This window comes from Lineus longissimus, chromosome 12, assembly GCF_910592395.1.
Source record: "Lineus longissimus chromosome 12, tnLinLong1.2, whole genome shotgun sequence".
In the NCBI taxonomy this organism is placed as follows: Eukaryota; Metazoa; Nemertea; class Pilidiophora; order Heteronemertea; family Lineidae; genus Lineus; species Lineus longissimus.
Window position 1 is genome coordinate 14,483,287 of NC_088319.1, and position 13,509 is coordinate 14,496,795.

Here is a 13,509-nt window from a genome sequence, read left to right on the forward strand (position 1 = left end):
GAGATCGTGTCAAAATGTTTAGTTACCATTTTTGGTCATATATGGCAGCATCATTGGGTGTCAAAGTGACTTCATCCCAGATCAGTTAATAATCAGTACTCCTGTGAGGGCGTTGAAGCAATACCATGGACGGCGGAAGACAGAACAAGATTCTCATTGTTTCCGGTCACAGAATGCAAGGTCCAGCCATACCGAGTTGCGTATCATCATTTTAGTTGAGCACAAATGAAGACTTACAAGTAACCAATAAAATATAAGATAAAATGCTTTTATTTATAAAATTGTTCATACAAAACTCATGCAAAGAAAAATATTACATCATCTTAACTTAGACAATGCATTTTCATGAAAGAAAATATAATGATATGACTGAATGCTATGACCTTATGAATGATACACAATGGAACTTTCAAATTCAAGTTCAATTTTCAAATATTTGAAGGAATAAAGTAGACCTTTAATGAGTAATCCCAAGCAAACAACTGCTGAATTCATGAGACAAAACCCTTCTTCAAACATAACAAAATCTCACTCAATATGGCAAATAAAAGTACCCCGTATTATTATCACACAAACTAAGAGAAACTGGCAAGAAAAACTAAAGGGATGCATGTATGATTACAGTAGAGCAGTACAGCGGTACATTGTCTCTCTTTAATCCACCAACATACCAAGAAAAATTATCAACTTATCAAACAAAATTATTATGATACACGTGTTAATAGAAAATTATGCAAATAAACATATACAATATCATTGGTGGGGTTTGAAGAATAAAGATCTTGTTGTAATCAATACCTTTCTCAATACTGTCTTTTTTGCAAAGATTCAAAGGTAAGCTTTAACTAAAATTAAGCCAACGCAATGAAACAATCAACAATCAACATGATTTTGAGGTGAAGTTTCACAAGTGGTTTATACAATAAAAAAATTTGATGCACATTCCTGTGGAATGATGTGATCATAAGCACCATTTATGATTGTGGAGGTCATCTATGACTAAATTTACTATTCACGATATGTTTCTTCCAAATGTCGGAAGTCACAAAGAATAGATGATACACTGTACATGTATGCAAAATGCAATCTGCCCCAATCTCTCGTAAGCAGGCTATAATTAGTTCAACTTCACCAAGAGAGATATCCCTTCTTGAAGTTCTGGTTTCCATCTACACACTAACTGAATGGCCTTTTGTGCACAGTTTGGTTTCTAAATAGTCACTTGTAGTTGAAGACCTGATTATGCAAGGGGAAATTTGTATACAAAAGCACTTTTATCTGTTCACTAATTCAATAAGAATTAGAAAATTTGGCACAATAAATCAAACGACAAATCTACGAGCAAATTTTGAGCTAATAGTTTTGACTAGGTTGACATCTTTGTATGCTCTGAGCCTCTGTTGAATTGTCATGGCATTATTATTGAGACTAAAACATAACTGAGGTTGAACATTACATTTTAACAAAGGGCAAATGTACGTCTGCTAACAAGGTTTGTTATAACGGGACTTGACTTAAAACCTGTTACTACAAGTTGAGCATTGGTCGTCTTCACACTCTCCTTACTCCTGTCCATTGCAACCTTCTCAACTGTACAGTGGAGAGGTTGGCGTATCTGTTCCATCCTACTTGAAGCAGTAGAGTTTACATAGAATTAGGCTGAGTTTACATAGAATTGACATTGCTACTTGTCACAAACATGTTTGTTCAGGGAATAGGTCACAAGTGACAATGTCAACTCAATGTAAATCCAACCGAATGAGATTATACTTATATTTCAAACTCTCCCCGTTTAATACGGCTACAGCCTATAACATAATACTGGCAGAACATGTTTAAAGGAAAAGAACTACAAAAGTTAAATGTTCCCGGCCTTACGCACAACAAGGAATTTATCAGTGGGATCCTGGATATAATACTGATCCCAAATATCTTGGAACTGCGAGAGGCGTTTCCAGGGTTTGTAGATGCCATTCCAGTGAATTAACTTGGCCGACCTCACGAACGAGTCTGAGTATAAAGTTCCAGTGGTTTGACCTGGAACAGAAATACTTCAATTGACATCCAGAGAACATGACATTGGGCACCTTATCAGAGTTCCGTGGTTTACAACAACACATATCAAAGACCTCTACCTTAGGGTGTCCGCTAAATTGAATTCATACGCATATCATAGTATTGGAAATGTGTCAAAATTCCTCTATTCCTACGTCACGGATAAAACATCTTGGCAGTGCTGTGGTCGTTTTCACTTCACTTGTTAAATTCGTACCTAGTACGAATGCAAGTCAAAGCCATGCATGTCCGCGAAGGACACCATCACTGTACCGAAGAGATTTCCCATTTTACAAGAAGATGTCATACTCAATCTCCACTTACCTAAATTTCTGACATTCCATAATGGATTGAGAGCAGTTATCTTCTTGTAGAAAACAATCAGAGCTGGAGGTTTGACGGGGCCTACACCTTTGCTCCTACCAAAGACTACCTCTCTGAAGCAGAAAAAAATCACAAGTTATCAACTGTGCATTACATTGTTAAAGGAAGTGACAAATTCGTGAAAAAAGACATTTCGAGGGAACCAAAGCAATGAGGAAGATCACCATGGCAACTGCCTCCATGAATTTTGAACCCTGTTTCCGGCAAGGCACTGTGAAGGCCCTGTGACTATCGTACATTGGAGGACTTTCCCAACAAAACCCAAATCTTGTTTACTTACTGTTTATTCATGTTGAGCCAGTATTTGACCTGAGCAGACACGTTGTGTGTTGCCCATCGTTCTGCATCTGCCACAAACACACCAATGTCAAAGGAGCACTGCTTGGCGTTCATACGCAGGTTGCGTACGAACGGGTTATTAAAGTTCAAGTAACTTGCATAATAATTCTGTAACACAATATTGTAGTATCAGTATCAGTTGAAGAAGTTGACAACCAGAAGTCAGTCACGAGAGACCAATTTCCTTTGTTTTTTTTACAGGATAATCATACATCTAGCACAAAACTTAGCATCCTTAGTCTTACCTCCGGACATTTGCATTAGATTTCTTTCTCTATGGATAATTTTTCATTTGGTCACCTCAACTCGCACTATTACCAAGAATAGCATAGAAGTGGACTTGGTCCTGGATCATGGACATTTTACTCACCAAATGCATACTAAATCTTTTTGAGACCGAGCTACAATCGTCAGAAAATGCTCCGTAATAGCCCTGCTGGATGGGTGTGTTATATAGGGTCCAGATATCTCCTGAAGAGGAAGAAACAATATCATTCAAAACAACGACAGTGATATTTGCAGTGGCTGATTCTTGCAACCTATTTGCACTGGGTTTGGTGGTCATGTTAGACAACATGATTTCAAAGTTGATTCTTTTTCTTCTGCGCTCGATTGGTAAAACTTTCACATAGTTTGTGTGTGGCAGTGTGACGTAGCTCTGCTTCTGTTCCCAATCATTTTTTCTTGGACAGAGGTGGGCTCTGACCAGGCTTGCCCATGGTTGGAGATCTAGGGACAGATTTCCAGGATGTGTTCTGGCCTTTGATCAGAGAAGCCACATTCACCAATGGCAGGGTCAAGTAGCCCTCATCATCTTAGATGTTTGTTGAGGCGGCAGTGTGCAGTTTGATTCCATAACAGACAATATTTACCTTGGACTATTGTGTCAGTATCAATGTATACAAATCTACTTGTCAGTTCAGGGAAGTAGTCCAAGACAAAGAATCGTGCAAAGTTGAGCTGGAAAGACAGGATTGGAGAACCAATATGTTATACACGGAGAACAGTCTAATTTTTGATTGCCACTACCTCCTTGCAGTGCCAATTGATCTATTAAGGGGAAAAATTCCAAAAGGAACGCGAGTCTCCAAAGATGATGTTGAAGTGAATGATGAACGAGACAAGATTTTCGAATGTAAAGGGCCTCACTTCACCTTCTTCAGGGAGGAAATTACCGGAGACTTACTGGAGACTCCAGGTCTTGGCGTGTTCCGTGCATGACTATCAATGATGCTATTGTGCTGGCATCGAATACTTTGATCTTGTACGTGATACTTTTAAGGTCAGTGCTTTTAATCCATGTCCTGAAATCAAGGTTGTGAGAAAATTGTGTCATGATTGATTTGAAGATCTAAACTGATATTTATAATAGGAAGGTGGCATAGTATAATGCATACAATGTCAGGAATTCCATTCTGCACAATACATCTTGGGTTCAAATTAAAAAATTTAGACATAGTTTGTGACTTCCAACAAGTCACTTTACTGCACCTGCTATGTCCTTTAAATGAAACTAAAATTCTTTACTCATAAAGACAAAGGCCATATTAGTTTCTTAATTTCATATGTTCTCTCTCATAGTGACACTAAACGTATTTACAAAGTTTGATGATTTTACCTGACGTGATCCAATGATTCCTCGTCCACCAGAAGATAGAAATGTACAACGTGTTTAGTATTGAGTCTGATGCTATTGATAGCAGTGATCATTCCACCTATTCTTTCATGGTCAGCCGTCAAGAGGATTGGAATAGGGGGGTCACCTCCATAAATATCCACATCTATTACAATTGGATCTTTTTGTCGCCTGGGGTTGGCGGTGATGGATTGGCCTTGATCTGGAAAATTGAAATGATTACAAATGGTAGGTAGGAGCTACGAGATCCTTATGATGTTCTAGTATTAAGCAAGGGAACTGTGTCTTAATATTGACAAAGAAAAAGGTTTCCACGCATACCTTTGGCAAAAGTTTCCGTCATAGAAATTTATGACATCGTCTAGACTAACCAACACCACTTTGGTCAAAACGAGGCTGGTAGCCTACATAATCCATAACAGCACCAACGTGTTTTGGAATTACCCACCAATCATATTCTCTCTTCCATTGTACTGCAGCACAGCAGGCTCTGTTGTGAGTTCATCGGCAGATCCACGGTTCCGAAGTTTCAGCTTTATTTTTGGTACACCATGCCTGCCTGTTTTCTTTGGTCCAGAGCGCAACCTGATTGACTTGTGATCATCGAGGATAAGATAGCAATAGAAGACAAAGGCCAGGAAGACGAGAGCCATCACCACTGGAAAGACGCATGACAAACATGAAAATTAGTTTCAAATTCAATGTTTGTCCATAACATAGCCAAGCCTAAAGTAATAAATAAGACTCGATTAGAACACCATGACCAGGGACAAGGTCAGCAGGATCTAGTCCTTCGAGGGCCACCACCAGACATGCATATTTGAACTTGAAGTGACATAATTATCTCTGCTAATAACTAGGCCCCTCGCTTGAAAGTGGAGGTGCTGCCCTGCCCCTGGTCCATTTTCAATTAGGATACTGGCGAAGTAGGGTACCCAGGTTAGCAGTGTAAAACGTACACACAAATTTTGCTAATGAAAACTAGACCTACCAATACCTTTCTTGCTGCCAAGTTTCTTGAGCATCTTAAAAATGCGTGGTATGGGCTGATGGAGAAAAGTGCAAGGATGTCGATAATCTTTATAAGTTTGTAAAGTGGCGAAGGACAAGTAAATTAAATGCTATAAACTAATGCAAAATTTGACCATTTTTTTCATTTTCGCCATGTAGACAAAAACAGTCTTGAGCATCAGCAAATCGTATCCACGATACCATGTACACATTTGTAGAGGCATAAAATTGGATTTGCTCGAGAATAGTTATATAATTTACGTCATGTGACAGACATGTGACCATGATTTCGTCGTACAGAAAATTTCTTAGGGAGTGGGTTGTGATATCTGCTTGGCTGTGTTACAGGACTGTCAAATCTGGAGCAGTTTTCATATCAAATTTATTCCTTGGTGCATCAAATCCTGCACAGTTAAAAGCAGGAGAAATGGCAAAATCCCAAATGGAGCTGATCGCCAAGAATATGGTGAAATCAGTCTCATCGGGAGAGGTAAGATTTTCGAGTTGATTCAATATATCATTACAATCTGGTCAGATTTTTCATTTTTGGAAAGCATTTTCTTTCAATTAATCTTTGTCATCTCATTTTCTCTTCAGTCTGTGACCATGGAATCTTTATGGGAGTCGAAGACCTGTGTCATCACTTTCCTGCGTCGGTTTGGATGACAGATGTGCCGGGCGTACTCACGCCAACTGAGCGCCCTGAAACCTCAGCTTGATGCTAACAATGTTCGCATGATTGGCATCGGCTTAGAGGAACTAGGGGTTGAGGAATTTGTTGAGGGGAAGTTTTTTGATGGAGGTAAGTCTGTGCTTATGAAAACACGACTAGTCTAAGACATCTTTCTTATCTTGTCTGTTAAGTACCCCAGGGGGAGGGGGGTCACTCCCAAAAGAGGGGTATGCCCATCTGGCATCTGTGTGCATGGAGATATTTTATAGGCCCTTATGGCAGGCAGGTGCCTGAGAAGCTTGAATACCCCTTTCATCCAGGCAATCACCATAGACCCCTTCGCTTGTTAACATAGTCCTCTTGTAATTATTTCCAAAGGTCTTATCTGTTTTCTCTTGACAATTTAATTTCATTTGTTTTCAGAGCTGTATATAGACATGAAGAAAGAAAGCTTCAAGACATTAAATTTCCGGCGGTACAACATATTCACTGTGATCAAAGCTATTTTCACCGACCCAGCCAAAAAGTTATTAGCCTGGGTGAGTTTTGTAAACCATGTTTATCATGTCTCATCTCAGAAAGGCTCTATTCAATTTAACTAGGACATTTTCTGATGAAAAATACAATCTTCAAATTGTAATTCCCGAAAATCCCCTTCCTATATCAAAATTCTCTCTTTTCAGGCAAATAATGAGAACATCAAGGGCAACATGTCGGGTGACGGCTTCCAAAACGGCGGCACTCTGATTGTGCAAGCAGGCGGCACCAAACAGCTTCTTTTCTACAAACAAGAAGATGCAGCACAGCATGTGCCGTTGGAAGATGTCCTCAAGGCTCTTGGAATTGAAGAAAAGGCGCCAAAGGCTGAGGGAGCATCGTCAGGTCAGAAAGAAGTTGTTTGTGAAGAAGATGTCTGTAAAATTGTGAAAAAATGAATGAGTAAGTGTTGTAACTTGTTTGTTTTCAAAATGGCTTCCCTGACTTCTCCAAACAGGATCATTGAAAAATCATCATAGTGCAGTAAATTTGACTGGAATGAAATATAACAGTTGGCCTACTTACCTAACATACTTACTTACTTAAATTACCTTACTTAAATTAGAGATCAGCATTTTGTTCTTGTTGATTCGATCACAGAAATCAATATCTTTTTTCTCCATTTCAGATACTCATTAAATTACCTTTATGTTAAGTGAACTTCCCAAGCACACAAGACAACAACCACAGTTATTTCTTAGTGTGGTTCATATCTCTGGATGATTGGATGAAGTCTATGAGTTTAAATCTTCGGACAACTCATGGATGGAAGGAGAGTCACAGTGAGATGTGAATGAGACTGACAATAGTTTTGGTTCTGGACTTTTGTGTTTCTGGAGTTCTTTGCATGGATGTTTATTTTTGGATTAAACGTTGTTTAAAGGAGAAGTGTCTGGAAATAAGGCCAGACTGGCATGTATGATTTGTCAAGAGTTCTGACGATTTAAACTTTGGTTTGTGATATTAATTTTTGTACAATAAAATCTGTAAAAGATGATATTATCAAAATTGTCATTGAACATCTTCTTCAAGCAGAACCACAAGGATGTCATGTGAAAAGTTTTTATTAGGACTTAGGAGAGACTTATGCATCACAACTGCATGTCTTTGGCATAAGAAGTGACCTGGAAGGGTTAACAGCAGCAGACCGACTGCACTAGCAATATCTAGATCAATTTTATCACAGAATAGATTTGGTTGTTATTCACTGTTAATTGCACACACATATGTAATAGCCCCAAAATGGACTTGTATAACACAGTCCATTATGTGATAAATTATAATCACGGGCCTATTACATCAATCATGGGATTGAATTCCAAGACGACATTGGATGACTTGCATGAACACGTTCATGGTAGCCTATATGAATGAACATGGAGCTAGAAGTCTGTCATCTCTCATGTTGTAAAACATAGGCAAAACAATCCAGCTATTTAAAGCCCACTCAGATGATCAATAAACAACGACTTATTTACAAAAAGTGGATTTATTTACAATACAAATGGATATGTACACATGATTCCATCCAAAACAAGCACACGGTTATTATTTACTTTGTCGTAGCACATCCTCTTTCGGCAGAAAAAACAATAAATGCACTAAATGTCCAGTCATGGACCATCACCAATATCTTGATCAAATACCCCCTACTATTTGTAATATTGATCGCCAATGATAGAGTAGTTAAGTCACAGGAAGGACAAGTCCATTGATCGTGCACGTACAAATGAGGTCGAGATGAAGTCGATATTGAGGGTTGAAATTTTTGTGGCCTAGCGGTATTGACAAACATAAATTACAGGATAACAAGTGTACTTTTGTCTACAGTCATGCCGATCTACCAGCGTTGTGTACGTGCATCCATTCTTCAAAGGAGAAGACTTCAGGATTGATGTACACCGCTGGTCCACAGAATAAAACGTTTGTGTCTCGAGACAACACATAGCACCTCAAGTAGTACAAACAATGACACAACCTTATGCTATGTGGGAAAATCTCCCAACCTCATGATGAGTATCGTGAAAGCAGCTGCAGTAGATAGCTTCCTAGTTCCTCATCTTGATACGACCACGAAACAAGAATCTCCTTTTCATCCTCGTCTCCAGAGACTTTCACCAAGACAGAGTCCGATATGCTGATGGAGCCATCTGAGGACAGTGTAACACCGTAGTCTTTTAGTTTTCTGAAGGAAAATGTGATAGATATGCTTCAGGCGTGTGGTATTGACACATTGGTTTCGTTGTAGCCATATTCAAACATCTTTACCCCCTCGGATGCGTACGTACTTAAAGTATAACCCCCTTATTCCTTTTTCCTGGTAGAACAAATGAATATGCAAACAATAAAACTCACCCTTTCAATAGCTGATGGAGTTTCTCGAGGTATCTAGGGATGCTTTCCTTCACTGGGTCCTCCTGCACAACAGTCGATGTGAATCTGATCTGATGCTCCTGTGATCCAAGTTCAGATAGGGCCTGGCTTGGGTCGACTAGCTGAAGCCCCTGTAAAGGTCAGGAATTATAAGAAACCTTGATTACAATGAATCAGAGTCAACAGTGTATAATGCCAACTGTGCCTCGTTGTGATGGCAGCGGTTATGGTATGCAACCACGTTTCATTGTTTATTTTTGGATGTCTTAGAACAAATGTTGATTCCTCATTGTCAGAATTGGTTGTCGCACCAAACACCACTCAGAAGGAGCTTTCATTCTGCCCAAAATCTCAGCTGCTGCCTCAGTTTTGGCCTTCATCTTTGCATTACTTACATTGTCTCTTATTACTAAAGCACCATGCATTACTCTCGGCTTCTTTGGATCTGGAGGCTTTAAACCTGAAATGGAGAGCAGTGATTCTGTAAAAGATTTCCAGATTCAACATATCATGGCAAACAGCTCACTGCTAAAACGTAATGGTCCACCCACAACCAGAAAGTAACACATAACTGCTTTCTACTCACATGCTATTTCTGCCTCCCTCTTAAGTAGCTTCAGAGACACATCAACTGGTATGTTGTGAAATGTGGGAATAATGACTGTCTCTCCATTTGCTGGCTTTGTGCAATCAATTTCTGAAGGAAAAAAAACAAGAAAACTTTACCAAAGCAGTAAAACGTTGGATTAGTAATACGGACATCAGTATGTTATTTTTAGTTCTTTATTTTTCCTTGTCACAATATAAACTGATTTTTGTTTCCTCCTATTGCTGCTGTGATAAAATAACACTAACTGAATTCCTGCTGAATTTTTTCCTTGAGAAAGTCCATCTTTGCAGCCTCTCCGTGGACAAGCATGACATTCCTTGGTTCACACTGTCGGATAAGCTGCATGATTCCCTTGGCATCAGCATGGGCACTGAATGACATGTATTGCACAGAGAGTTTCACATCCAGCTGGAAAAGAAAGAATATCTGAGCAACTTTGTCAAGACTGAGGATGTAGAGGGGACGTATTTGTTTCAATTGAATACTGGGTTTTTGGGGAAACTAATGCTACTGACAGATGACCAGAATGCGGAAATGGTAAAGGATGTCCGTAAAGCCAAAGCACTTCATAACAACATCATGACATGGAGTTTTACTCACTGTTTGTCTGTTTTCCAACTCAAGTTTTCTCGCTCCGTTGAGAATCTTATGGCCAACAGTGCCCGCAACACAGTACCCTGGCATGATCACCTGTAACATGGAAGGGGATTAGAACATGTTTAGACATGGAGTTGAGAGCTACATGTCAACTAACCAAAGGAAACATTAATCATACCCATCCACTTAACTCCTTGGCCTACTAAAGAACACACAAACCCAAGCAAAACAATTAACATAGTTTCAGTTGTTGTTGTTTTTTATTTTATTTTATTTTTTTTCACATTCATAAATTTTTGTTTTTCTGGCAAATCCTGGGATAAAAACCCACATCCATATCAGCCCTGAAAAGGTACATGTACGTGGCTAACTTTTCCTCCAAGCTGATTTGATAGGCTGCTACGCCATTGAATTCATAACAGAATATTTTGCTTACCATATTATTTTCACAAGGTGCCCAGCGTTTGAATATCTGCAGTGACAGACCAGCGTGCAACATGCCGGGTGTAGCAAACACAACCATTGCTCCTGGATTGTCTATATAGGAACGATCAAACGCCTGAAAGAAGACTCAGTATGTCATTTAAAGAACAATTGTGACCCTGCACATCAATCCAGGGATTAAGTCGCATTTTGGCCATATTGAGTTAAACATCTCTTCAAATCCCTTAGGCTTCAAGCTTCATTTTGGTACCACCCCAACTTCATTATCTTATTTGGTTACAAAGTTATGACTGTTTGAAAAACGGCATTTCAACATATTTCTCTATTAATTCCATTGCTTTTATCCTTGTTTTCTCAATACTTTCCAATGCGACTTAATCTCTGGTTTGATGTGCGGGGTCACAATTGTGTTTTAGTTTGAAGATCCGGTGATTTTAAAAGTCAAGTGTGACTGCTTTGGATTTACCTTGATGTGTTTGAAATCAAACATATTCCGCTGGACAAACGTCTGTCGGATTTTCTGGTTTGTCCATGTGATGAACAACTTATAGTAGTGGTTGGCCTAAAAGGAAAAAGGAGGCATTTACTAATTGCTACCACTTCAATAATTTGCATACAAATCTTGAAAAACTTTCCTGTAAGCAAAATCACACAGGGCAAATGTCCAGATTGTAGGAACACATGTGAGTCATGAGGCTTTTTCTTCTTCTTCAGAGTAAACCAGATAGATTCTATGAATGATAACCAGCTTCTTCCATGGCAGAAGCTATTTTGCTTCTTTCCATTTCCATTACGTTTAGTTTACCTTTTCTGTTAATCCTAAAGAGAAATAAATGGGAACTTTCAAATTCATCCGGTCCCAATATGTCTCCAATAAGATGCACAGTTCTTGAGCACGCCCAAGGGCAAAGACAGGAATCAGGACCTTGCCACCTTTGTCGATACAGTCGTGAACTTTCTTCAGAAAGTCCCTCTCGCGACATCGTTTTGAATCTCGGATGGTTGTGGCGTAGGTGGACTCGGTGATAAGGAGATCGGGCCGACATTTATCTATCCAGGCAGCACCTAAATGACGATCTGGAGTCATATTGTAGTCCCCCTGAAACAAGAGGAGCTTGACTGATAAAATGTGTACATGCTGTCATTGTCAAGTTAGGGACATGTCACTATCAGGTGTGTAAGGAAAGTTGTATCTGATGAAGTCACAACCTCAAAATTCAAACATGAAAGACGACGACAACTAACAGAACAATGTGAACAGATGATATTTTCAATAAGACTCTGAAAGCACTGTCATCTAAGAATTAGAAAGAATACACCACATTGGAACCTGACAGAATGCTGAGTTGACTGGAAAATTTGCCAACTCCTTGTCTCATAGCTCTTTAGAAATAGCACTTAGTACAGAAACTCACTGTGTAAACCATAGACTGCTGGCCAACCTTGACATGAAACATGGCAGCTCCTAACACATGGCCCGCATAGTATGGCTTGATCTCCAGCTCATCATCCACCTGTATTGACTGATGGAGATTCACTGCTACTACCTTCTTCATGCAGGATTTGATCATTTCCGATGTGAAGAAATTTGTCTCGCCCTTTTTATCCACAGTTATTTTCCTGTAGTCTTCCAGTAGGATTGGACATATCGCCTTCGTTGGGTGCGTCATATATATTGGGCCATCGTAGCCGACCATTTCAGACATGTACGGTAGCGCCCCACAATGATCAAGATGAAAATGACTGATGATGACGCAGTCGAGGAATTCAGTTAGAGGACCGTCTTTGTTGATGTAAGTGAAATCTGGGAATCGTCGCTGAAAATCCAGAAAAATTAGAAACTGCAAACCTATCTTCTGGCAACTGTTTGTTTCATGAGCATTAAGGTGAAAAATTTGGTTACTGCAATGATTAGAAGACAGAGAGAATCATTCTTTTAACCTTTTCTTTTATAAAATATGCAGAAATCAAGGAGACTGACCTCATCATTGTATCCCATGTGCATGCCACAGTCCATCATGATATTCTTCCCTCCAATCGTGAGAAGAATACAACTCCGACCAACATCTTGACCAGCCCCTGAAAAAAATATGAAAATGAAACTGAATTTTTTTAATGAGATTGAAATGAAGGACGCATCAACCAATTTTTAGATCAGACCACGTCACCTAACAAGAGGCCTTCCTGAATGGTTTGCCCCAGTGCTATTGTAGACTGGGATGATTGTAAGATGTCACAATCAGCGAATGAAACACACAGACAGGGTGGGTTATTTCCCCTCGGATGGCAACAAGACTTGTGTAGTGTTAAAACCTTCGGTGATCACTACAGGAGCTTTGTTAGGTCGAAAATGTGTTTTAAACGGCTGTGATTGTGCCAATGTCTCTGGTATTTGAAGTCTTTGTGGGTTACGTCATGACATTGTCTTGTCCTCTTCCATCATCCTCTTGGACTTGTACTTTTCCTGAGCCCATAAACCAGATGATTATATCAAGCTAAGTTTGCGACACTTGTGACATCAATTCCATATCACAGTTCATGGTAAAAGGCATCTTTTAAGTGCCTAACAGCAAATTGTTTCAGTTTATTATCTTGACGCAAGGTGGCGCTTGAAAACAAAACTGCATTATTTTTTGATGAAATAAGTGGTTTTGTAACGGTTTCAAAACAACAATATCGTACCAAGTGGTGTTACTTTGATCTCTGCCATATCTTTTATCAACTCGTCGGATAGACAAGGCAAAATATCACCAATTTGACGAAGAAAATCGACGGTTTGTAATCAACATATCATCAAAATGTGAATTGTAAAGATCCGTGCTGTGAATTACGTCACCATTTTGTGGGTAT

At 39.3% G+C, this 13,509-nt stretch overlaps 3 protein-coding genes across 4 annotated transcripts; 1 reads left to right on the forward strand and 2 right to left on the reverse strand.

Moving 5' to 3' along the window:
- Positions 1-251: 251 nt before the first annotated feature.
- Positions 252-5,653, reverse strand: LOC135496878 (glycosyltransferase 8 domain-containing protein 1-like). Of its 2 annotated transcripts, none has more exons than XM_064786447.1 (9): positions 5,412-5,653; positions 4,863-5,072; positions 4,397-4,616; positions 3,965-4,082; positions 3,651-3,738; positions 3,149-3,249; positions 2,720-2,886; positions 2,380-2,492; positions 252-2,037 (listed from the first exon to the last, which is right to left on the reverse strand). In XM_064786447.1, the coding sequence occupies exons 1-9, from the start codon at positions 5,437-5,439 to the stop codon at positions 1,859-1,861; spliced, it is 1,224 nt and encodes a 407-aa protein (XP_064642517.1). In that variant the 5' UTR covers positions 5,440-5,653; the 3' UTR covers positions 252-1,858. The 2 variants fall into 2 exon arrangements, with proteins under 2 accessions (XP_064642517.1, XP_064642516.1); XM_064786446.1 differs by having other exon boundaries at positions 5,406-5,653.
- A 96-nt stretch (positions 5,654-5,749) lies between these two features.
- Positions 5,750-7,643, forward strand: LOC135496879 (prostamide/prostaglandin F synthase-like). The gene is made up of 5 exons (XM_064786448.1): positions 5,750-5,915; positions 6,023-6,227; positions 6,522-6,637; positions 6,782-7,037; positions 7,264-7,643. Exons 2-4 carry the CDS (start codon positions 6,095-6,097, stop codon positions 7,031-7,033), a joined length of 501 nt encoding a protein of 166 aa, XP_064642518.1. The 5' UTR covers positions 5,750-5,915; positions 6,023-6,094; the 3' UTR covers positions 7,034-7,037; positions 7,264-7,643.
- Positions 7,644-7,870: 227 nt separating this feature from the next.
- LOC135496724 (integrator complex subunit 11-like) lies at positions 7,871-13,484 on the reverse strand. The gene is made up of 12 exons (XM_064786195.1): positions 13,342-13,484; positions 12,641-12,738; positions 12,075-12,476; positions 11,465-11,758; positions 11,126-11,221; positions 10,652-10,774; positions 10,219-10,308; positions 9,864-10,026; positions 9,595-9,705; positions 9,404-9,468; positions 8,991-9,139; positions 7,871-8,820 (listed from the first exon to the last, which is right to left on the reverse strand). Exons 1-12 carry the CDS (start codon positions 13,367-13,369, stop codon positions 8,643-8,645), a joined length of 1,797 nt encoding a protein of 598 aa, XP_064642265.1. The 5' UTR covers positions 13,370-13,484; the 3' UTR covers positions 7,871-8,642.
- Positions 13,485-13,509: the final 25 nt, after the last annotated feature.

Coding starts and splice junctions, on each gene's coding strand:
- LOC135496878 (XM_064786446.1), bottom strand. CDS start 5,439: ATGCTCAAGAAACTTGGCAGCAAGAAAGGTATTG. Junction 5,073..5,405: donor TGGCAGCAAGAAAGGTATTG/GTAGGTCTAGTT, acceptor GCGTCTTTCCAG/TGGTGATGGCTCTCGTCTTC. Junction 3,739..3,964: donor GCCAAGACCTGGAGTCTCCA/GTAAGTCTCCGG, acceptor CTGTCTTTCCAG/CTCAACTTTGCACGATTCTT.
- LOC135496879 (XM_064786448.1), top strand. CDS start 6,095: ATGTGCCGGGCGTACTCACGCCAACTGAGCGCCCTGAAACCTCAGCTT. Junction 6,228..6,521: donor GGGGAAGTTTTTTGATGGAG/GTAAGTCTGTGC, acceptor ATTTGTTTTCAG/AGCTGTATATAGACATGAAG. Junction 6,638..6,781: donor CCAAAAAGTTATTAGCCTGG/GTGAGTTTTGTA, acceptor CTCTCTTTTCAG/GCAAATAATGAGAACATCAA.
- LOC135496724 (XM_064786195.1), bottom strand. CDS start 13,369: ATGGCAGAGATCAAAGTAACACCACTTG. Junction 9,706..9,863: donor AAAAATTCAGCAGGAATTCA/GTTAGTGTTATT, acceptor TTTTTCCTTCAG/AAATTGATTGCACAAAGCCA. Junction 9,469..9,594: donor GAGGGAGGCAGAAATAGCAT/GTGAGTAGAAAG, acceptor TCTCCATTTCAG/GTTTAAAGCCTCCAGATCCA.